The sequence below is a fragment of the Telopea speciosissima genome, chromosome 10 (assembly GCF_018873765.1).
Source record: "Telopea speciosissima isolate NSW1024214 ecotype Mountain lineage chromosome 10, Tspe_v1, whole genome shotgun sequence".
NCBI lineage: Eukaryota > Viridiplantae > Streptophyta > Magnoliopsida > Proteales > Proteaceae > Telopea > Telopea speciosissima.
Window position 1 is genome coordinate 37,903,386 of NC_057925.1, and position 24,778 is coordinate 37,928,163.

A 24,778-nucleotide genomic window follows, 5' to 3' on the forward strand; every position below is an offset into this window, starting at 1 on the left:
CCATTTCCAAAATGACCTCAATTTGTTTCTCCACCAACCAAAAAGTAGAAGCAAAGACATTTCCATGGAATCTATTAAGTGTCCATTTCCCCACATTCAAGTAGGAAATCAAAATGTTAAATTTTGCCCAGGTCTAAAATTTAAATTATTATAATGAATAGCAATATAAACTACTGATTCTACAGAAATATATAGCAACCATTTATTGTCGAATATGTCAACCTACTAATGAAGTTCATGGTTCACAACACATACATGATCCATGCAACCAATGTAATAGACCTTGATTTTATTGTGTCAAATTGTTAATTTCCCACTTATCTGACAAATTATGCTAGCCAGACATTACACAAACATGCGATGTTAACATCAACTCAATCTCAGTTTCCGAAGATATTTGCTATCATCCCAATTGCCACTAGATGCAATATGGACCTTAATTAAGTGTTTCCAACACGTACCTCACCCTTCACTGTTTTTTGCTAGTTCAGCTCATGATAGGTGTAAATGGAAGGTCATGCATGGAATTAAGAGACACTTACATATTTGCATGTCCACCAAAAATAAAAATAACCCTGCCCGTCTCCTTTTGATGCCCCTGTAATAAATCTTCGTTCACAAGATGCACATCCAGCTGCAAAAGACCAGCAGGCCAACTCTAATCTATAACGGCTCTCAACTACAATTCTGGCTTTGAGGCCACAGCTGACAACAAATTTGAAACGCACCAGTTAAATGATATGCACTACCACCTTCCCCTGGAGAACTCATGACAAAACGACATTGTAGATGGCATTCCTTCTTTTAGTCCATCGTAAGAGCCAAGAATCATCAGCAGGACAGGTATGTTGAGGACAACCGAAAATCTGAACAATTGATACTCATCTTGTGATAATGTAAAAAAAAAAATACACAAAATCCAATGGATTTCATGCGTGTGCAAATAATAAATCCTCCCCATTTCATGTCAATATCCTTGGCCAGAATAGCAAGACCAAGAAAGCAACCGTTTCAACTGAGTTGGTTATATCTTTCAGCAAAATTTCAAATATTCCACTGAAGAATGCTGTAGCCTTCAACTCATCTTATTATTCTTTCGAATGCGTAACTCAGTGAATCAGATAAATGCTTTGAGGTCATGCATCCAATACTGAAAGTGAATTTCTCCTCTCATCCTCGGGCATCAGTCCAGAAAGGTTGATTTACAATAGATACAGTTGTCGATAACTCTGACATATGATGCAATGTTTGAGGTGTTGGAGGAGACTCAACTTCCTAATGAAAGAGAAACTGAAACTGAACTCCTGTTGAAGAAATAATGAATCCGCTCCTCACAAGACAAGCTAGTAACTCTTAAAACTCACTTCTCATTCCCTCTTTTTCTTTGACCACTACCCAATTCAGAGCTGCAATGCCAGGTCTGGTTGTTGAGAGTCAACCAGAATGCCAGAAGATTGATGCCCTGGAGACCCTGATGACTGGAACCCAACGTTCAAGTCAGGGGGCAGTGTATCCTGTTTCTGCTTTGGTTGAGTATGTGGCACAAAACCACGCCATCGGGGCTGCATCTGAAATCTTGATAAGTCGGTTGTTAAAAGTTGAGGGAGACCTACTGGCCTGTTGCTTTGAGACTGTGTTTCATCCCCAACACGGACAGGTTGTGGAAGGAAAGCCTGAGGGGGGAATTTATTTTTCTCTTGCTGCAACTGCAGCCCCCCAGAACCATGAGATTCCTCACAAAATCGTGAAACAGGTGGGTGTTCTCGAGCTGGGTTGTACAGAGAAGCTGCAGCAATCTGCATTTTGGAAGGGTTTACATTGTCTGTCGAGTTGAACAGTGCAGTTCCAATGGACATCCAAGAGCGGGCAGCAGTGACGGCAGCAGTATTTGAATCATCTCTTCTTAGGGATGGATTGGATGGCATAGCCTGTTGAGCACTAACCAAAGAGTGATATGAAGATTTCTGCTGGTTTTGTGTCTTCTCAGCCAACATTCTCATCAACAAAACTGGGTCACGAATACCCTGTTCCTGATTTCCATGGGGAAAGTATGTTACTTCCCTAGTGTGCTGATTAGAAACAAAATCTGGGGATGAACTGTTCACTTTATTACCATCCAAACTGCCACTCACAGCTTTACCACTAGGCAATTCTCCAGCAGCAACCCCATTGGTTTCTTTTTGCTTGGGGGATACAGATTGCATTCTATTCTGGGAAACCATATCCAGGAACCTTGAAGTAGTCATTTCTGAACTATAATCAAATTGCTTTCGTAGGGCTATCTCACTGGGGTTCCCACTGACAGAAGAGCTATTCAATTCAGCTTTCTTAAAGACATTAATATCCGACTTTATTATGGTTACTGATTTCTGCTGCTGACATGTAGCACCAGTGATTGGTCTGGTCCCAGCAACACCGAATAATTTCCCATCCAAAGTAGGCCCACTAACAGGACTCACCTGTGCAGGTTCCTCAGTCTTACAAGAAGCTGCCATTTCTGATGAATTCTGAGTTTTGAAGCCCAGGTTAGAATCATCTTGCATAACCTTTAACCTCTCTGCATTCTTCTCCTCCTTTCTTGAAGCAGCAATATAGTTTAAATTTGTACCATACTCCCGTTGTTTCTGGGAATTGCTATCAAGCATTAATACTGGGGTTGGAAGTGGTTCATATGCCCCAACCCAGCCACGGCCAAATTTCACCTCCACAGGTAGGGATTGCTCAATTTTCCGGGAGGCAACTTTCCAGGCAACAGGTCCAAGAGTTGCAGCAAAACGAGCCAAACTCCTTGCATAGGAATGATCTGCATGAAGTCCGACCTGATTCAGAACATTGAAACCAGATGAGTATAGAAGCCAAGGGTGGAAGGGGAGAAATCAGTGTTTTTGTAACATACATCAACCAGCTGCTTGCTTTCGCCATCAAAAGTTGTAAAGATTGAATCCATTCTGACCATAGGTTGATTGGATAAATTATAAGTTGCACGACGGTTTTCATCAATCACAAACAATTTCCTTCCAAATTTAGATGGGAACCCCTTCCCTAAAAATAGAAAAGAGTAAACAAAGCAATTAGCAGCAAATCATGTGAAGAATGATGGAGATAAAAGTGCTCAATACATGCCCAACATTGAACCTGCAGTGAGGACAAAAAGTTCATGACAACACATTATATTGCAGAAATTCTCTTGGACTTCAATTCATTCCAAAGCCGAACAAGGGTTAAATTTATATTGGCAAATTCATCCAGCTTCCACAAGTCCATTTGTTTATAAAATACTCTTATACTCCAAAAGGTATCTCAATCTCCAGTAGTTCAAAATGACAAAAAGATTCCAGGTTTGGCCAACCATGATTCTTTACTGGTTGGCATACCTATTTCTGCCACGTGGAAGGATGATGTGGCTACTCTGACCATTGGATATTAAGGGAATGTTCTAGATTGGCCACATATCAAATTACAACCTCAAATTCAATCATTTACCCTCCCATGTATGTCCATTCATCCCCCTTATAATCTGAGAAGCTCTTGGAAGTCTCAGAATTTTCAATACTTCATTCTGCCACATGGCAACCTCCATTTGGGCTGAAACTTGACATATGAGCAGAGGACCTTTGGGTCTAATTGTCCAACCAAATTTCAGCGCCATACGACTTACCACGTGGCAGAAATAGGTCTATCAACCAAGGATTTGTCCCAGATTGGGCCAACCAGAAAACTTGCTCCCTATTCACTCAATTTAAAGCAGCTCTAAATCCCCCTGTCTAGCCAAATTATCAGCACCCTGATTCAACAATCTCCAAAATTTCTTTTAGTTTCCATATCACACAAATCAATGTTTGGGAACTAGAGCATGAAGAAGAAGACCAGAACCTTACCTGAATGTTGTTCCTCTGTCTTTTCTGGCTTATTATCATTCAGGGAAGAATTGCCATCAACAGGTCCATCAGTATTGTTAGGCTTCTCACAACCACCAGCTTGTGTCACATTCGACCAGATATAGGTATCTCCCATTGTAGCAAGAGTGGCACCTGAGGAGAAATCAGAGCCAACAGGCTCCAGCACAGTCCTACAATAGGGTTTTTTCGTCGGTTTCTTCATGGCAGAATTGGATTTGGTTTTCTGCTCTGACTTAAGCTCTTTCTCAGTGCATGGAATATCAATCCTTAATCTCTGGAATTTCTTTCTTGCTAGCTCTTGTATGGAGCGTGCCTTTTCAAAACAATTGAGTGATAGACATTAAACAATTGTATAAGCTAAACTTACAAAATAGAGAACAGAAATCAAAAGTCTTACCTGTTTGAAATATATGGTTTCTGGAGCATTATATTGCATTGCATTTGTGCAAATCAAGAAAACATCACTCTGCATCCAAGACAACAAAGTTTAGGAGCCAGTCTAAAACAGCATCAAAAGAAGTAAGGGCATTGTTTCTCTCCCCTAACATTAAATCTCTATAACATCACAGCATTTAAATTCTCTTGGATGAATAGAACAAAGTAGGGCAAGGAGAAGGAGACTACCTCTCACTGCCAAGTTTGCAACATTATAATCTCTATGCCATCACATTTTGAATTACCAAGACGGTATGTTACGAACCAACATTGCATGGTTCTATTGGGCGATTGCAAGGTTCTTACGTGGAAGATTGTTATAGGAGTATTGTTTGTACTATGTAATGGGTAATTAATAGTTAGTGTCGTAAGAGGGAGTTAATAGAAGTTATTAAAGTATGTGGAAGTAGTGGACTGTAAGTGGAATGCATGGAGTAAGAGGTTGTAATTATTTTGCAACTAATATCTTAGCCTAGTTAATAGGAAGGACTGAAGGAGTATGGGATAGACTTTGATTGCTTGGGTTCCTACAATTTCTCTCTGGAGAAAAGAGGTCAACTACTCTGAATAAGCCAAGATGTCATTGGCTTCGTTCGTAAAGCCACAAGTTATCCTATTTTATCTCCTTTAATTTCTTAATTATCTCCTCTTTATTTCCTTCTTATCTTCTATACCCTATTTTATCTCTTCTCCTTGCCGTGTACGTATCATCTGGTATCAAAGCCAGTTTTGGATCCCATATTCAGCCTGTCTTTCATGCTTCCCTACTCAAGCAAAAGATAGGCAATGACCAACAAGTTCAAAAAGACTTGCCAACATTACAAGAGCCTGATGGAACACTTCATCCTCAGCCACTGGTTGTTTTGGATCAAAGGGTTAAAAAATCAACAGCCCCAAGTTCTTACCATTGGCACGAGTTGTCACCTGCAAAGGCGGCATGGGAAGATCTTACAATCATGAAGCTTAAATGTCCAAGTTTTGACCTTGAGGACAAGGTAGAAACTTAAGGGGGAAGGAGTTGTTACGAACCAACATTGCATGGTTCAATGGGACAATTGCAAGGTTTTTACATGGAAGATTGTTATAGGAGTATTGTTTGTACTATGTAATGGGTAATTAGTGGTTAGTGTCGTAAGAGGGAGTTAATAGAAGTTACTAAAGTACTAAAGTATGTGGAAGTAGTGGTCAAGGTACTAAAACTCGGGTCTCGGTACCAACTCGGCTCTTGGAAAAACCGAGACGAGTCGAGATCTCGCCGAGTTGGTGCATTTTTTTTTTTCCAACTTGAAGCATCAACGTTGGGTCAACCCGAGATCTGGACCTGAGATCCGAGATCTCGCCAAGATATGTCGAGTTTTGGCAAGTTAGGTAAGGTATTTAAGTGGTAAGTGGGTTAAAACAAGGGTCGAAACCGAGATCCGAGATCTCACCTAGATCTCGCCGAGATATTGCACTTTTGAGACTCGTAGGCAGTCTTGTCTCGGCTTTTCCAAAAACCGAGAAACTCGACGAGATCTCGCCGAGATCGCCCGAGTTCTCGATCTATGGTAGTGGTAAGTGGAATGCATGGAGTAAGAAGTTGAAACTATTTAATAACTAATATCCTATCCTATTTAATAGGAAGGACCGAAGGAGTATGGGATAGACTTTGATTGCTTGGGTTCCTACAATTTCCCTCTGGAGAAAAAAGGTCAGCGACCTCCTAACAAGACAAGATATCATGGCTTCGTTCATAAAGCCACAAGTTATCCTATTTTATCCAAAAGTAAACTACTTAGTTCTTGACATTATATCTGGTCAAGCCACAACGCTACATTTAGAATGTCCCTTTTCCAATCTATGCAAATCATTTGAACTATCATTAGGCAATAATTATAACTAGTGCCTCTCATTATAGCATCATACCACATTATAGTTCGACCTTGAAAAGGGATTGATTCTAGCAAGAGAGAAGTAATTTGCAGCAACAAAGAAGGAGAAGAAGAGAAGAGGAGAAGAGAGGAAGAAGAAGAAGAGAGATTGGGAGAAAAATTGATATGTGTGTTGAGTAATTCTCAACACACATAATAACTTCATTAATAGAACTTTTGGAAATTACATAAGCCTCCCTAGGGAGGAAAGAAGAGATAAAAGAAAGAGCAATTAGCAACTACGTCATGTCTTACAATATGACAATGACAGAATTAACACTCCCCTCAAGTTGAAAAATAGATATCATGCATTCCCAGCTTGCACAATAAAGTACTAAATAGACTAGGACTGAGACCCTTGGTGAAGATATCTGCTACTTGATCACATGTCTACACAAAGGGAGTACAAATGCACCCAGAATCCAGCTTCTCTTTGATGAAGTGTCGATCAACCTCAATATGTTTAGTTCGATCATGCTAAACCGGATTATGGGCAATGCTTATAGCAGCTTTGTTGTCACAATAAAGTCTTATTGGCCCTTCAGCTTCAAAACTCAATCTTGAAGAAGTCTTTTTAGCCATATAAGCTCACACACTCCATGAACCATGGCCCTAAACTCAACCTATGCACTGGATCTAGCTACAACTGGTTGTTTCTTGCTCCTCCAGGTAACTAGATTACCAACTACAAAGGTACAGTACCCAGAAGTAGATCTCTGTCAAAGACTGAACCAACCCAATCAGCATCTGTGTAGCCTTCAATCTACAAATGGTCATGCCTAGCAAATAGAAGGCCTTTTCCTAGACAAGATTTCAAGTATCTAATGACGCGATACACCGCATCCAAATGTCCATTCCTGGGAGCATGCATGAACTGACTCACCACTCCAACTGCATAAGACATGTCTGGTTGAGTCAAAGAAAGATAGATTAGTTCCCAACTAATCTTTGGTACTTGCTTGCATCTATAAGAGAAGAACCACATTCATCACCAAGCTTATGATTCGGATCAATGGGGGAAAGTTGCTGGTTTGCACCCTATCATGCCTATCTCTTTCAAAAAATCGAAGACAAATTTCCTTTGGCAGATGTTGATTCCTTTCCTTGATCTAGATACTTCAATACCCAAGAAGTATTTCAAGAGTCCAAGGTCTTTGATCTCAAACTGTTTAGCCAGATAAGACTTCAAGCTGTTTATCTCTACAACATCATTCCCAGTTACCACAATGTCATCAACATAGACAATGAGAGCTGTAACTGTGCCATTACCTCTCTTGATAAACAAGGTGTGGTCAGCCTGACTCTGATAATTCCCATTCTTCAGGATGGTTTGTTTAAATCTCTCAAACCAGGACTTAGGAGACTGCTTGAGGCCATAGAGAGCTTTCTTCAAGAGAAACATTTTCCCTTCAGCTGAGGGACACTTAAAACTAGGTGGAGGCTGCATGTACACTTCTTCTGCTAAATCTCCATGAAGAAATGCATTCTTCACATCTAATTGGTACATTGGTTAATCTTTATTGGCAGCCACTGAAAGAAGAACCCTAATTAAGTTATGCTTGGCTACAGGGGCAAAAGTCTCCTGGTAGTCAATGCCATACACCTGACTATACCCTTTTGCAACCAGCCTAGCTTTATATCTTTCAACTGTACCATCAGATCTATACTTGATTGTACAAACCCATCTGCATCCAACTGGAGTTCTCCCCCTGGGAAGATCAAGTCCAAGTATTGTTCTTCTCCAAAGCCACCATTTTCTCAGACATTGCTTGCATCCATTTTGGATCGGATAAGGCCTCTATAACATTCGAGGGAACGGAAGAAGACTCAAGGGCAGTGGAAAAAACAATACCTGTAGGAGAGATAGAGTCATAGGAAACAAACTGGGCTATGGGATTAGTACAAGCTCTCTTCCCCTTTCTCATAGCAATGGGAAGATCTAATATAAAAGGAGAAGAATTATCTAACTGAGGAGGATGAGACTAAGGATGTGGATCCAAAGAGGGGTTTTGGCAGGGTTGCTTATACCATAGTTGCTTTCCTTTTCCTTTTAACAAGCATTCACCTCTTGTGAATACACCATCTTCTTTGAATCTTATTCCCTTGTATTCCTTTTTCCTGCTAGCATCACTACCACTACTAGCATCAATATCAACAACACCATCAACATCAGCATCATCACCAACATCCACTTCTTTGTACTTTCCAATATCAAATAGGAATGGGGAAGTGGGGGTAGGCAAGGGAGATAGAAAAAGAATGACATCAGCATCCTGTTCACTGCTAATACTCTCCCCCTGAATAGGATAGTGAGGGGAAGAAAAATAAGGAATAGACTCAAAGAAGGTGACATCTTTGGAGAGAAGTCGCCTTTGGGAAGGAGGATGGTAGCACTTATACCCTTTGGTTGAATCAGAGTAGCCCAAGAAGATACACTTGAGAGCTTTAGGATCAAGCTTGGTGCGGGCGGATTTGTTGACATGAATATAACAAACACAACCAAAGACTTTTGGAGGCAAAGAGAAAACTGAGGATTGAGGAGAAAGAAGAGCTAGAGGTATTTGGAGCCAAGAAGTGGAGTTGGCATCCGATTAATAAGAAAGGCAGCGGTAAGAAGTGCATCAGACCAGAAAGTCTTAGGCACATGCATGCCAAAGAGAAGACCCCTAGTGATCCAGCAAATGGCGGTTTTTTGCTCAGCCACCCCATTTTACTGGAGAGTGTCAACACAAGCCAGTTGATGGATGATGCCATTATCAATAAAGAACTGTTGGAGCCCCCCATACATGTACTCACCCCCCTTATCAGACCTAACATTTTGGAATCGAGTACCAAATTGAGTATGGATAAGTTGATAGAAATCCGTAAAAGCATCATAAACATCACTCTTTTGTTTCAACAAAACAGTCCAAGTAGACTTAGAATAGTCATCCACAAATGAAATAAAATAACGAAATCTAGATAAAGAAGTAGTAGGAGAAGATCCCCAAACATCAGCATGAACATGAGAAAAAGGTGTTGTAGATCTATTACCACGATAAGGATAAGATGTGCGACAATGTTTAGCAAAAACACAAGATTCACACTGAAAAACACAAGAGGAAGGAAAAGAAGTAAACAAGTGGGGTAACTGTCGCCTCATAACAACAAAAGAGGTATGACCCAAACGTTGATGCTAAAGCATTACAGACTCCAAAGTACTATGGTCACTCCGACCACAAACATAAGCTGCAACAGTAAATTGAGCAGGTAACCGTGGTTCAAGAAGGTAGAGTCCTCCTTTTTCAGTCCCACTGCCAATAACCCTCTTTATCTCCAAATCCTGAAAAACACAATAGGAAGGAAAGAAAGTGACACAATAATTTAAGGATTTTGTTAGGTGACTCACTGATAATAGGTTAGTAGCAAAATCAGGAACATGAAGGACAGACTCAAGGGAAATAAAGGGAGTAACTCGCACATTACCCTTATCAAAGATAGAAGAAAGGGAACCATCAGCAACCCTTACCTTGTCCCGGCCAGAGCAAATGGAGTAGGAATCATAATACTGTGACAAACCAGTCATGTGATCAGAGGCTCCAGAGTCAATAATCCAGGTGGGTGCAGTAGAAGGAGCAGACGAGACCTGCAGAACTGAGGCAGAATCCTCCAAGGTGAGACATCAGCCAGCGGAGGGCGGCAATGTCATCCTGGGAAAGGGAATCAGGAGCAGACTGGGGTCCAGATGTCTCAAACTCAGATGTCACAGAGTGAGTCCTAGCTACCCCTTGTTTGCCTCTACGGGCACTAGAGGAACCACCATGCATTCTAGGGGGCTGCCCATGAAGATCCCAACACCTATCCTTGGTGTGTCCAAGCTTGCCACAGTAATCACATTTAAACCTCTCACGGTGATCTCCACGAGTTGGCCCTTGGCCTCTTTCCCCACTTTTCCAGTCTCTATGGGAACTAGAAACAAGAGCAGTTCTCTCTGTTGATGGTGTAATGTCCATAGTTGTTCTCCTAGTTTCCTCACTTTGCAAGTAGCTGCACACGTCATCCAGAGATGGAAAGGGAGATCTCCCTAGGATTTGCAAGCGAAGAGGCTGATATTCTGGGTTAAGACCACACAGCAAAATAAGGGCCCTTTCCTTTTCACAGTTCCTATAAACCTTTGCCTCATCCTCAGAATTGGATAGGTGGATATTGTTATAGTGATCGTACTCCTCCCACAAGCTGATAACAATGTTGTAGCAATCAGATATGCTCCTATTACCCTGCTTCATATGGATGATTTTTTGAAGGATTTGATACACTTTAGTTGCATCACCAACTCTATCATAAAGCTTGGAGGCACTGTCCCAGATATCTTTCACAGTCTCCTTACTCATAAACCTCCTACCTATCTCAGGTTTCATGGAGAATATTAGCCAAGTCATAACAGTGGAGTTCTGAGTCTCCCACTTGACATAGCCTGCATCAGTTGTAGCAGGAGCCTTGATAGACCCAGTAATGTATCCCAACTTCCCCCTACTGCGTAGGGACAACTTCACAGAACGGGACCAATCCAAGTAGTTGGTAGTGTCCAATTGCACAATAGATATTTGGGTGTTGGGATTGTCAAAAGAAGCCATAGTGGGGAGACCACTAGCCGAAATTGGTCCACTGACCTCAGAATCAGTCCCAGACATAGTAGACATGTACTAAAAAATACTCAACAAAACAGATTGGTGTCTTACACAACTGGGGAGTAACCTCTACCCACACACAAGCAAGAAAAACCAACAAACAAAGAGGACGATACACAGTCCAAGCAGTTCCAGCAGCAAAAGAAAGGTAAATCCTTAAGGAGGACTTAAATCAAACACCTTGGGTGCATCTCAACATCATTCCAGTAGTCATCCAGCACATAATCATAAAAAACTTCCAAAAAAGGCTTCAACTAACAACCTTCAAATGCAACAAGATGTAAACAATGCAAACCTTCCATTATAGCACTTCATAACCACCCAAAGTGTTGGCTGCCAACAACAAGGAGAGCAAACAAGCAGCGAAGCAGAGCGAGCGAGAGCAGGCAGTCTTGTTGGAGCAAGCAGAAAATCGAGCTATGTTCCTCAAAGCTGTGACCTGCTTCAACCGAGTGCTAGGGGGTATGAAAGGATACCCCTAGGCGATCCAAATGCAGCAAACCTCATCTCAAATGGTTGAGGGAGGAGGGAGAAACCAAGCAAAAGAATGGAGGTGCTGGCGGTAACTTGAGGAGCAATGTTTAGGGCTTCAAACTTCTGCAGCAGCATCTCCAGCTTCAAACTTCATGTGTTGGTCCAAGAATGGAACTCTAAGAGATGTATTACTTCACATTGGACAGCCTCTAATGGAACCCTCTACCCTTTTAGGGTTCCACAGAGAGGTGAAAGAAAAAAAAAACTGAGTAGCCGACTCTCAAACCAGAGAAGCTGGCTCTGATACCAAGTTCAAACTTGAAAAGGGATTGATTCTAGCAAGAGAGAAGTAATTTACAGCAACAAAGAAGGAGAAGAAGAGAAGAGGAGAAGAGAGATTGGGAGAATAATCGATATGTGTGTTGAGTGATTCTCAACACACATAATAACTTCATTAATAGAACTCCTGGAAATTACATAAGCCTCCCTAGGGAGGAAAGAAGAAATAAAAGAAAGAGCAATTAACAACTAAGTCATGTCTTATAATATGACAATGACAGAACTACCCTTACATACATAACTCTAACAATTATCAACCAAGATTTTCTGCATTCTTTGGCACACAGGCCATCTCTCTTTGACAATCTGCAGCTTGTGAAACTTAGCTAGTTCACATCTGGAAATCAAGCATTGAGAAAGAATCATAGAGGAGATAAACTCAGTGTAGCAGAGACGAGAATGTTGAGATGAAAGAGCGGCAAAACTAGGAAGGGAAAAGTAAGAAATGATCATTGTTGCGTCAGGAAATCGTCGGGTGGTCCTGTGAGTGCCGTCACCTGCAAGAGGACCAAGAAGTCACCAGAGAGAACCGGTGTGGTTCCGGCCTAGGGCTCTCCGATGCCAAAGTCAGATCTCCTGAGCAAACAGATGAATAGTGATTAGTCAAGATGAGTTGAGGGTGTGAGATACCTCTTCTTTTATAGTGGTCTGTGGTGGAGTGGAGAGTCCCTAGTTGATGTGGAGTCTTCTTCGTGGGTGGAGGAGTCCTGAGTAGCAGGGCTCCTCCCTGGTTGGTTGTCTTCCCGTGAGACTTAGTATCCCAGTAGGGTTGTCCTTCTTGGTGGATAGATCCTTCTACGTGGTAGATAAGGTCCCTGGTGCTTGAGTCCATCTGGGTTACGTAAGTGGTAGGTGATGGCCCGGAGTCCTCGCGGTGGTGTATATCTTGTTGGCGACGTGGTGGTGGTGTCGTCCAGCTTGTACCTGCACCCTGTCGAGGTCTCAACACCTCAGTGGATGAGGCCTGAGAGGGAAAGATGTCCAGGTGGTCCTTGGCCCAAGGTGGGTGGTGCCCAGGGCGACTGGCGCCCAAGGTGGATGGCACCCAAGTGCAGGTGATGGCGCCCAAGGTGTAGCTGGTGTCCTGGTGGATCTCTTGCTGTTAGTGTCCGGGTGGATCTCCTACTGTTGGTGTCCGGGTGGATCTCCTGCTGTTCAGGGACACGTGGCATCTTCTGATAGGTTGGGATGATTTATGGTTCATCATTTGCCCCCTCTCTTAGAACAATGTGCTCAAGAGAGTTCTCTATACACTTGTATGTTACCCAGGAGGTTGGCGACAAATAATCTCTCTCAGGGGGTGAGTCTGCAAATTATTGGGTGAAGGAGAGGTTGTGGTTCAAACCCCTCCTCTCACATCTTTTTACCTTTTTCTTTTCTTTTTTCTTTTTGTAGAGATGTATTCTTCTTTTTCTCATTCACTTTCCATTTCCTCTCATTTCCTCTCCTTCTCTTGTCTTTTTCCTTCTACTTCTTTGTTTTTTGGCACTTCTCCCCTACGTTGTTTTTTGTCCCTCTCTTGGTGTGCCCCCCAAGTGTTTGTCACATGTCCTCTCTCATGTCCTCCCTTGCCTATTAGCCTTGGGACTTGGTGCCTTGTGGCTTGCCTTGAGCTTGCCTTTGTGGTGTCTTCTCTGCTGGAGGTGTGCCTACTATCTTGTCCCTAGGCTCGTGCTCTAACCACCACCCGTGCTTAGGCCTTGGCTTTGGCCTGCTCCATCTACTCTTGGCCACGGCCACGCTTGCGCCGGCACGCCCGCCTGCAGTTGTTGCGCCACGTCTGCTTGCCGTCGTTGCGCTTGCCTTGGTACATCACGCCCGCCTGTTCGTCACGCCCGACCTGTCGCGCCCGCCTGTTCGTCGCGCCCGTCTTCTCTCGGTCGCGGTCACCGTCTCTTGGTCGCGCCTACCTTAGTCGTGTCCCTGTCTTGGGGTTTGGCACCTGCGGTTTGCGGTCCGCGGTCCGCGGTCCATGTCTGTGTAGTGGTTAGTGCTTGGCCTTGTTTCGATCAGTGCCTTTGCGGCAGTTGGCGCCTGGTAAGAGCCTATACATTTTTTTTATTTTTTTATTTTTTATTTTTTTTTAGATGACTTTCCCTGATCAGTGCACATGTTGGTAGTTGCAGGTTGACATCCCTCTTCGGGCGTTGGAGATTGTCGCTCCGAGTAAGTAGCTTGATCCTTCCTTCTTTATTCATGTCATCTCCCGACGACTCTAATCCGGCCACGGCCCCAGCTGAGTATCCTGGGGAGTCTTTGTCTAGGTCGTTCGCCCCGGCAAGTACCGCCTCGTCATTGCCCTCTCCCCCTACTAGTGATGGGGAGGAGGAGGTTCCTAGAGGCTCCGCCTCGAGTGTCAGTAGGGGTCGCAGGGTTCCCCGGGCCTCGATTGGGGATCCTCGCAGTACGTTGGCCCAGACTGCTAGTGTCCTGACCGCCTTGGACTTAGTTTTTATCCGTCGCGAGTTTCATATCCCTCCTGAGATCGTTCTTCGTGTCCCCGGTCCTGACGACTGTGCCTACCCCCATCGAGCGGACGAGGTCTGCTTCTACCGCGTTTTCTTCACCTACGGTCTTCGTCTTCTCGTCTCCCGCTTTGTGGAGTTGGTATTAGAGCATTGGTGCCTTACCCTTGGGCAGGTGTCGCCAAACTCTTGGCGGATTATTTTAGGAGTATATGTGTTTTTTTCCCGGGCGGGGCATGCAGCTACTGTTCCCCTGTTTTCGTACTTTTACATTCTGAGGAAGGGGGACGGCGGGTGCCACCACTTCACCCGTCATGCTCCCAAGGGGGCTCTTGCTGCATTTTATCCTATTGTGGGGATTACCAACTTGGTGAAGCGTTGGAGGGATCGCTTCTTCTTTGCCATGGTCCCCCGATGTGCACTGCGGTCTACCTGGGAGGCCATTGATCTCAAGAGGGTGAATTGCCCTCTTGCGCTGAGTGACTCTAAGCTCGACACCCTCCGGCAGTGTCAGGGACGCGACCCGTTCGACGTTCATCAGTTGGATTCCGAGGCCTTCTTGTGCCTCTGGAAGTTGAGTCCTAGTAAGATTTTTCCTTTTTTGCTTGCATCCATGTTTATCTTCTACTTTATGAGCTGCCTGACTTGTCCTGTGGTCTTGATTTGATGTTGTTATGCAGTGAGTATACAGCCGGACCTTAACGCTTACCGGTCCAGTATGCGGAGGAAGGGCCCTTCGATTGCTCCTCCTGCGAGTGGTTATGGTTTTGGAGCTGCTGGTGTCTACGTTCCCCCGGTCCCTGCCCCTTCTTCTCTTGCGGTCGCTGGGACCAAGCGGAAGGGTGGTCTGGATTCTTCTAGTGTGACGAGGTCTGGCGAGCGTGTCATCCTCCCACGCTCTTCTCCCCCCATCGTTGCTGCTTCAGGGTCTCCTGCTCCACCTCCCACTGTTGCCCCCCTGGGGCCTTCTACTTTACCCCCCTCTACGGGGAAGGGGGTGAGTTCTTCTTCAGTCGGCACGGCTGTCGATCCGACATTCCCTTCGTCGCTGGTGCTTTCCTTGGATCTTGAGGAGGGTGCGACACTGTCTAGGCATGGCGTGCCACGGGAGTGGCTGGATAAAGGGAGGCTCCCCGCTGAGAGTTCAGCCCTGCAAAGGCTTAGTGACGCGTTCCTGGCGCAGACCCTTTATCATGACATGGCCTCTGTAAGTCCTACCTCTTCTTTCCCTTGATCTTTCGTGCTTGTAGCTTTCCCTGTATACTCAATGGCTGGGTTGCTTGCACGTTCAGCACCGCGCTACAGAGGCGGTACTCCGTCTTAAGAGACGTGCTTTCAGGGAGGTTCAGTTGTCCCGCCAGCTGCAGGGTCTGGAGAGGGAGCTACAGGGGCAGAAGGCGGCTCGGGAGGAGGATGCGGCTCGTGAGAGGAGGATGCGGCTCGTGAGAGGAGCATGGTTGAGGAGCTCAGGGTGGCATCCGAGGGACTCAGGGTGGTGTCCGAGGAGCTCCGAATGTTGTCTGCTGCGGCGGCTAAGAGTTCGACCAGAGTCCGCGCCTTGGAGGAGGAGGTTCATGCGCTGAGGGAGAGTCGTGAGGTCGAGCCGTCCGCGGCTGGGGAGCTAGTTGTGGCTGAGTTCCGGGAGTCGGGCGATGTTAGACTTGTTCCACGAGAGTACCCAGGAGGTATATGAGGGGGGTGTCCGAGATTTGGCGGATCGCGTCTTGGAGGAGACCCCTGGTTATGATTTCTCGAGATTCTCTGAGTTCGCCTCGGTGCTGTCTGCGTTGGTTCGAGTTCCTACTAGGGATGGTTTTGTGGCATCCGAGGTGAGTGCGGTCTTGCCTGAGGAGAGCATGGTCTTGCCCATGGGGAGCGTAGCCTTGCCTGTGGAGAGTGCGGCTCTGCCTGAGGAGAGCGCGATCCTACTTGAGGAGAGTGTGCCTCATCCCCCTGAGGGTGACATGATGTCTCCTACAGGGCCCGACGTGACTCCTCCCGTCGACGCCCCATGATTTTATATGTATTCTGAACAGTGAACCTTGGGATGCTGAACTTGGTTGTAGTTGTGACCTCGGTCATTTGTAGTTGATGTGTTGTCCTTCTATTTTTCTCCTTGCTACGTAAGACCTTGATGATCTTCGGTCCCTGGCGGTCTGGGGACCCGGGTGGCCTTGTGCCTTATTGGTCATTGGACCTGGGTGGCCTTGCGCCTTATTGGGCATCGGACTTTGGTGGCCTTACGCCTTGGTGGCCTACGGGCCTTAGTGGTCATCGGACCTGGGTGGCCTTGAGCCTTGGTGGCTTGCGGGCCGAAGTGGTCATCGGACCTGGGTGACCTTGCGCCTTGGTGGTCATCGGACCTTGGTGGCCTACGGGCCTTGGTTGTCATCGGACCTTGGTAGCCTACGGGCCTTCGTGGTCATCAGCCCTGGGTAGCCTTGCGCCTTGGTGGTCATCGGACCTTAGTGGCCTACGGGCCTTCGTGGTCATCGGACCTGGGTGGCCTTGCACCTTGGTGGTCATCAGACCTTGGTGGCCTACGGGCCTTGGTGGTCATCGGACTTGGGTGGCCTACGGGCCTTGATGGTCATCGGACCTTGGTGGCCTACGGGCCTTGGTGGTAGTCGGCCAACAGGCAAGAGTAGACAAGCGTATCCCAATTTCCAAACATAAATTTCAAATAACTCTTGAAAATCCAAATCTACTGTGTATCATGGCTGGCTGCCGACTCTGCTACTGCTACTTGGCTTACTAGTGACTCTGCTACTCCTACTTGGTTGATTGGCGACTCTGCTACTGCTGCTAGTGTTTCTCTCACTGGTAGTACTTCTTCAGGTGTTCTGAGTTCCAAGTGCGCTTTATCTTCTTGCCCCCCTGAGTCTTCAAGCGGTAGGTCCCTGGACGTATCTGCTTGGAGACTGTGTAAGGTCCTTCCCAGTTGGCTGATAGCTTGCCTTCTTTCCTTGGCTAGGAAGCACTGGCCCGTCTCAAGATTAGGTCTCCTTGGTGGAACAGCCTCTCTCTAACCCTGGTATTGTAGTATTTGGCGGTTTGTCGCTGGTAGGCTACATTCCTTAGGAGTGCTTTCTCCCGGACTTCATCGATGAAGTCCAGGTTCGCCCGTAGTCTATCGACATAGGTGCGCTCGTTGAAGTGTAGGACTCGATGGGACATAGCGAGGACCTCGACTGGTGCCAGTGCCTCCGTGCCATATGCCAGGCGGAATGGGCTCTCCCCTGTGGGAGTCCTGACTGTGGTCCGATACGCCCACAGTACACTTGGTAGTTCCTCGACCCACTTCCCTTTAGCTCCCTCTAGCCTCTTCTTGACCCCTTCTAGTAATGTTCTGTTGGTCACCTCCGCCTGTGGGTAAGCTACCGAGACAGGCCGATAGTCGATGTTGTAGCTCTGACAGAATGCCCTTGAACTTGGGGTTATCGAACTGTTTGCCATTGTCAAAGACTAGGATCTTTGGTACCCCAAACCTATAGATGACGTCGTCGCGGACGAACTTCTCCATTTCTGCCTCTGTGATTTTAGCCAACGGCTTAGCCTCGACCCACTTGGTGAAGTAGTCGATAGCGATGACCAAGTACTTCCTGTTCCCCGATGCTGCCGTGAAGTCGCCCAGGATGTCCATCCCCACATAGCAAAGGGTATGGGGTTGAGGATCGATGTCAGTTTGGTAGCGGGTAGATGGGGTACTGGGGCGAACAACTAACACTGCTCGCACTTGCTGACATACTGTATGGCCTCCTCTTGCATTCATGGCCAGTAGAGTCCCTGGCGGAGGACCTTACAGGCTAGGTCTCGTCCTCCCATGTGGCTTCTGCATATCCCCTCGTGGACTTCAGCCAGGGCGTACTCGGCTCCCTTGGGTCCCAGACACCGGAGTAGTGGTGCTGTGACCCCCCTCTTGTATAGTACTCTGTCCAGGACGGTGTACTTTGCCGCTCTCATCCTGACCTTCCTCGCCTCAACCTTGTCCTCTGGTAAGATGTCATTCTGTATGTAGTCAAGTATAGGGTCCATCCAACTGTGCCCTTCCTGGATGGCATTAACCTGCTTCTCTTGGCATGTTGGTTCCTGTAGTATTTCAATGTACACCACCCCTGCCAGGTTTCGAAATTCATCATTGGCTAACCTGGATAGAGCATCGGCGGTGGTGTTCTCAATCCTGGGAACACGAACCATCTCGAACTTCACGAACCCCTCGATCAATGACCGGGCACATGCTAGGTATGCCGCCATCGCTCGTCCTTTGCCTCATATTCTCCATTCACCTGGTTCACCACAAGCTGGGAGTCACTCCGGATGGATAGGTGTGTGATTTGGACGGCCTTGGCCACCCGGAGTCCGGCTAGCAATGCCTCGTACTCGACTTCATTATTGGATGCTTGGAAGGTGAACCGAAGGGCATACTGGATCCGGAATCCCTCGGGGCTGGTGAGTATAAAGCCAACCCACTTCCTGTTGCATTACTCGAACCATCCACGAACATCGTCCTCGATCCGCGGTCATGTTCCTCTGGTTCTTCCTCTGGCTCAATCTCAGATAGGGTGCATACGGCGACGAAGTCCGCCAGAGCTTGACCTTTGATGGCAGTCCGGGGTTGGAACTTGATGTCATGCTCACTTAGTTCCACTGCCCAGGTTATGAGTCGTCCGGTTACGTCTGGCTTGTGGGGTACCTTCTTTAGGGGTAGGTCAGTGAGGACTGTGATGGTGTGGGCTTGGAAGTATGGTCGTAGCTTCCTAGCTGCAATTACTAGTGCATAGGCGACCTTCTCGATCCTTGTATACCTGGTCTCTGCATCTATCAGAACGTGGCTGACATAGTAAATGGGCCTCTGGACCCTGCCTTCTTCTTTCAGGAGTTCTGCGCTTACAGCGACCGGGGTAGCCGCCAGGTAGACCTGTAGGTCTTGATTGGGCTCTGGTCGCCCCAGTAGTGGTGGGCTTTCCGGGTACTCCTTTAGTTCTTTGAACGCCTTCTGGCACTCCTCTGTCCACGTAAAGTCCTTTGGGCTTCTGAGGTTCATTAAAAGTTTTGAAGAACGGCAGACACTTGTTGCCCGACCGTGACACGAACCTCGAAAGGGCTACGACCCTTCCATTCAACCTCTGCACCTCTCTGACCGTCCAGGGGGGTGCCATCTCCTAGATGGCTTTTATCTTGGACGGGTTGGCTTATATTCCCCGTACTGAGACCATGAACCCCAGGAATTTTCTTGACGTTACCCCGAGGCACACTTTACAGGGTTCAGCTTCATCTGGTTCATTCTCAGTACTGTGAAGGCTTCCTCCAGGTCGGTGAGGTGCTGTTGGGCTTGGACGCTTTTCACGAGCATGTCGTCCACGTACACCTCCATGTTGCGCCCAATTTGTTCTTCGAACATTTTGTTGACCATTCTCTGGTAGGTGGCCCCTGCGTTCTTTAATCCGAAAGGCATGACACAGTAGAAGTAGTTCTCCTGGTCCGTCCGGAATGCCGTGTAGGACTCGTCGCCCTCATGCATTAGGATCTGATTATACCCCGAGTAGGCGTCCATGAAGCTCAACATCTTATGGCCTGCTGTGGCATCGATCAACAGGTAGATCCTGGGCAGTGGGTACTCATCTTTCAGGCAGGCCTTGTTCAGGTCGGTGTAATCAACATATATCCTCCACTTCCCGTTAGGCTTCGGCACCATGACTACGTTCGCCAGCCAGGTGGGGAATTTCTCCTTCCTGATGAATCCCGACTGTCTCAATTTCTCGACCTCTTCCTTGATTGCTGCCTGTCGGTCGAGGGTGAAGTTACGCCTCTTCTGCTGGACGGGCTTCCTGGTCGGATCGATGTGCAACCGGTGCTCTGCTATGGAGCGTGGTATGCCTGGCATGTCAGAGGTCAACCACGCGAAGACATCCATGTTGGCTTGGAGGAGGTGCCCAAGCTCATTCCTCTAGTCGCTGCTCAATAGTGAGCCTATCTATACAACCTTGGAGGGGTCGTCCTTACTGAGTGGCCATGGGACGAGGTCCCCCACCGGTCTACTTCTCCTCTCTGTCAGTTCATCTCTCTGGTCGCTGACTAGGGTCTTTAGGCAGAGTGCCATTCCTCAGGAGTTGCCATTGTTCTTCTTTATAAAGGTCGCATAGCACTCCCTTGCTTTCTTCTGATCTCCCCGGACCTTACCTACCCCATTATCAGTGGGGAACTTCTTCAGGTGGAGTGGCGATACGACTCCTCTAAGGGCTATCAGGGATGGTCGCCCTAGGAGGCCGTTGAATGACACCACAGACTTGACAACCATGAAGTTCACCATGATTGTCACTTGTTGAGGGTGTACTCCGAAGGTGACTGGTAACTCTATGGTGCCTCTGATGGAGGAGGTCGCGCCAGAGAATCCATGGAGGTAGGTAGGTTCTGGCTTGAGCTAATCGTCCCCGAACCAGAACTGTCGGTAGGCGTCCAAGGAGAGCACGTCTACAGACGCTCCTGTGTCTATCAGTACCCTGTGCACAGGTCGATTGGCTACCTCCACCTATACCACCAGAGCATCCTCATATAGGAAGCTTAGTTCTTCTGGGTCTTCATCCGAGAAGGAGATCACCGTCTCGATCTTGGCTATCTTGTCTGGCTTCTCTGTAACTCCCACGAACCGGGCATTGGCTTTGACCTTCCTGGTGGACTCCTGGCCCGGTCCTCCTAGTGTAGTGAGGATGGGGGCTCCCTTGGTGCCACTAGGCTCTGCTGCATCTCTCCGCTCTTTTGGGCGGTCTCTCTCTTGATCCGTCCTCTCTTCTCTTCTTGATTCCTCTCTCCCGGTCACGACCTCTATCTGCTTGACCTGAACGACCATCACGTCTTCCTTTCACGTATTTGTTCAAGCTCCCGGCCCTTACAAGGTATTCTATCTCCCTCTTCAGCTGGTAACAGTCCTCTGTATCATGCCCATTCTCCTTGTGGAAGAGACAGTACTTGTTAGAGTTCCGCTTCTCGGGTCCTGCCAGTATGGGTCTTGGCCAACGGATTAGGTCACGGTCCTGGATCTGCATAAGGATTTGTGACCTGGTTGTGTTCAACGGCGTGAACTCAGGGCTGCTGGCTCTTTCACTTCTCTCAGGACGACGATCAGTTCTTCCTGATGGGCGGTCGCTCTTCTCCTATCGGCGTTCGGTCCTTGACTGCTTGCCTTCCTTACGGTCGTCTGGCGCTGACCTCTTGTTGTCTTGCTGCTTGGCCTCAATCACCTTCTTCCTGGCTTGCAGTACCTCTACCATATTGGCGAACTCATTGCACCACTCCAGGAGCTCCTTCATAGTCCTGGTCTCATGACACGCCAGGTCCTTAATCAGGTCCAGGTCTCTGATGCCTCTCGCCAAGGCTGCATGCTGGGTCTGGTCGTCCAAGTCTCGAACTTCCAAGGACTCCTTGGTGAACCTGCTGACATATTCCCTGAGAGATTCCCCAAGCAGGACTTTCACTGCAACCTCATTCCTGTCCTCTCCTTGAAGTTCCCTCCCGCCTTGAGTGTTGGCGGACGGTGAGTGGTCACGCCGTGACGAACCCTGGCGCGAAGGTGAGGGGCTCTCCCTGTAGGTCTGGCTACGTGGTGGTATAGGACTTCCTTCCAGTCAACCTTCGAACACGGACCTCCAGATGGATCTCTCTGGGCTTGGCACCCTTGTCCTAGGTGTTGGTGTCCTCCCATGCTCTGACCTTACAGGGAGGTCTGTCGTCCTTCTGGGATGCTAGGAAGGATCCCCCTGCTGGTGTACAAGACTTGCTCGCCCTGCAGCTCTCCCCGATCTGTCACCCTTGGGAGAAGACCTCCTAGGGTTTGATTCTTGCCGTGGTACAGGCTCTGCTCTTAGTGATGACGATGTTCTGTGGCGGTGAGACGTGGCCCGCTGCCTCAGGTAGTCTCGAAAGAGTCGATGTTCATAGAGGATTTGTCTCTGCAGATCGTTAATCTGACCCATGGTGGCTGGTGCATTGGGGTCAGATACCACCTCCACCACTACGTCGTTTGCAGGGTCGTTGTTGGGCTCGTCGACCGCAACTTGGTCATCATGAGGGATCTCTTCCTCCAAAGGGACATGGTCCTGGCCATTGGCTCTGCGACGAGAGCACTCTGGAGGGGGTGATCCGTTCCTTGCAACATTGTTGGTGGAGGTAGTCTTCCTTCGTGGCGGCATTGTATGAGTATGGAAGCAAGCTAGTAGGTATGATGGCTAGCATCATTCCCACAGACGGCGCCAATCTGTTGCATCGGGAAATCGTCGGGCAGTCCTGCGAGTGCCATCACCTGCAAGAGGACCAAGAAGTCATCAGAGAGAACCGATGTGGTTCCGACCTAGGGCTCTCCGATGCCAAAGTCAGATCTCCTGAGCAAATAGATGAATAGTAATTATTCAAGATGGGTTGAGGGTGTGAGATACCTCTTCTTTTATAGTGGTCTGTGGTGGAGTGGAGAGTCCCTAGTTGATGTGGAGTCTTCTTCGTGGGTGGAGGAGTCCTGAGTAGCAGAGCTCCTCCCTAGTTGGTTGTCTTCCCGTGAGACTTACTATCCCAGTAGGGTTGTCCTTCTTGGTGGATAGATCCTTCTACGTGGTAGATAAGGTCCCTGGTGCTTGAGTCCATCTGGGTTACGTAAGTGGTAGGTGATGGCCCGGAGTCCTCGCGGTGGTGTATATCTTGTTGGCGATGTGGTGGTGGGGTCGTCCAGCTTGTACCTGCACCCTGTCGAGGTCTCAACACCTCAGTGGATGAGGCCTGAGAGGGAAAGATGTCCAGGTGGTCCTTGGCCCAAGGTGGGTGGTGCCCAAGGCGGCTGGCGCCCTGGTGGATGGTGCCCCAGGGGATGGCGCCCAAGTGTGGGTGATGGCGCCCAAGTGTGGGTGATGGCGCCCAAGGTGTAGCTGGTGTCCGGGTGGATCTCCTGCTGTTAGTGTCCGGGTGGATCTCCTGCTGTTCAGGGACACGTGGCATCTTCTGATAAGTTGGGATGATTTGTGGTTCATCAATCATATTAGAGTTCATTTGGGAGTAGCTCCGATACATGATAAGCTACGAGAAAGTCGTTTGAGGTGGCATGTCCATGTTCAACGGAGGCCTTTGGATGATCCAGTATGGAGGAATGATTTGATTCAGATTGAAGGAACTAAAAGAGCCCGAGGCAGACCTAAAAGGACCCTAGGAGAAGTGGTGAGGAAAGAAATGCATAGTTTAGGCCATGTATCAAGTATGACCTCGAATAGAGCTCATTGGAGGACAAGGATCTGTGTTGCCGATCCCAATTAGTTGGGATAAGGCTGAGTTGTTATTGTTGTGGTATAAATATTTAAAGGGAAAACATTTTTTCATTTTTTTTTTATAGGTAAATAAAGGGAAAACTTCTTTTTCAAGGCCCATTAAGAGGAGCTTTTTGGAAGGCCTTAATATCTACCATACTGCAGTTTAGTTGGCAATCAAATCTTGCTAACATTTCCTCCTCACCCTCCATCTATTGGGTAAGTTTCAGCCAGAATCCATTTCCCTGTGTAGAGATATAAAGCTTCAAGAAATGGTTGAACACTCAACTTAGCTCGGAGGGTTTCAATTGTCGAAACATAAGGCTTATACCTAAAAAATGGTATGCCATATTGTTGAAATGGGAGTAAAAATTTGGGTATGGCTAATCAACGGGATTACTGATCCAACAGTTGGCTTACAAACCTCGGCCCTTCACGTGTCTCAAAAAGGGAGAGTTGAATAGACAACCTTATCTCAACAGCCATTTAAGAAACATACTCCCATAGCATTTAAAAATAAATAATTTTGCCAAAAAATAATGAAAAAGAAAATCATCTTTATGAGTAAAGACTAAAAAAGTACCAAAATAGATTTTCCTTTTAAATAAAATGAAGAAGGAAAATATATTGATGGTTACATGAAGGAAAATATATATGAGAAAATATAAAATAGAAAATAGAAAGAAAGAGGGTTACATATTTAACAATATGTATTAGGATAAATGTACATATGAAACAATATCAAGGAGCTAAACAAGTCACCCACCAAGTAGGCAATTGAAGTGACATTTAAAACCCAAACTGTATCATTTGACCAGGAAACTGAAGTCCTTTCCATGTTGAATCACTGGTTGACCAGAGAGAACTAGTACCATTCAACAAATTTGATAGACCAGAAAGATTCTTTGCCAAACCAGGCAATCTAACTGAAAGGTCAATGCAATCTTCAAACCAGTTCCAACCCCCCCCCCCCCCCAAAAAAAATAAAGAAAAAAATAAATTGTTTGGCATAGGGTCTGGATGGGAAATGGAAAGGATATAAGAGGAAATTCTAGCCATGACAGTCGGGGCATTTAGGAAAATGAAAAACATTAAAAAAAAATAGGGATTTCAGAATATCTTAAGATGGAAAGACCAGCACCATCAGTCTCACCAGAACTCATGACCATCAAACTTACTGCTACTCTTTCCTAATTCCTTTAAGTTTGTTTGCAGAGACAGACAGACAAACGGACGAACAGAGATGACATTTTGTATAAGAAAATGTTCAAACAACTGTACTTGTAAAAGTACTCAACTTATGCCATG

General features: G+C 46.8%; 1 protein-coding gene across 1 annotated transcript in view; it reads right to left on the reverse strand.

Annotated features, from left to right (window-relative positions):
* Positions 1–266: 266 nt before the first annotated feature.
* The window catches only part of LOC122643538, a 30,857-nt gene continuing 6,345 nt past the window's right edge, over positions 267–24,778 (reverse strand). Inside the window, exons 5-8 of the mRNA XM_043837152.1 lie at positions 4,297–4,365; positions 3,879–4,212; positions 2,897–3,042; positions 267–2,819 (exon numbers count right to left, since the gene is read on the reverse strand). Coding sequence (XP_043693087.1) covers positions 1,401–2,819; positions 2,897–3,042; positions 3,879–4,212; positions 4,297–4,365 — 1,968 coding nt within the window. The 3' untranslated portion in view covers positions 267–1,400. The remainder of the gene's footprint in view (positions 2,820–2,896; positions 3,043–3,878; positions 4,213–4,296; positions 4,366–24,778) is intronic.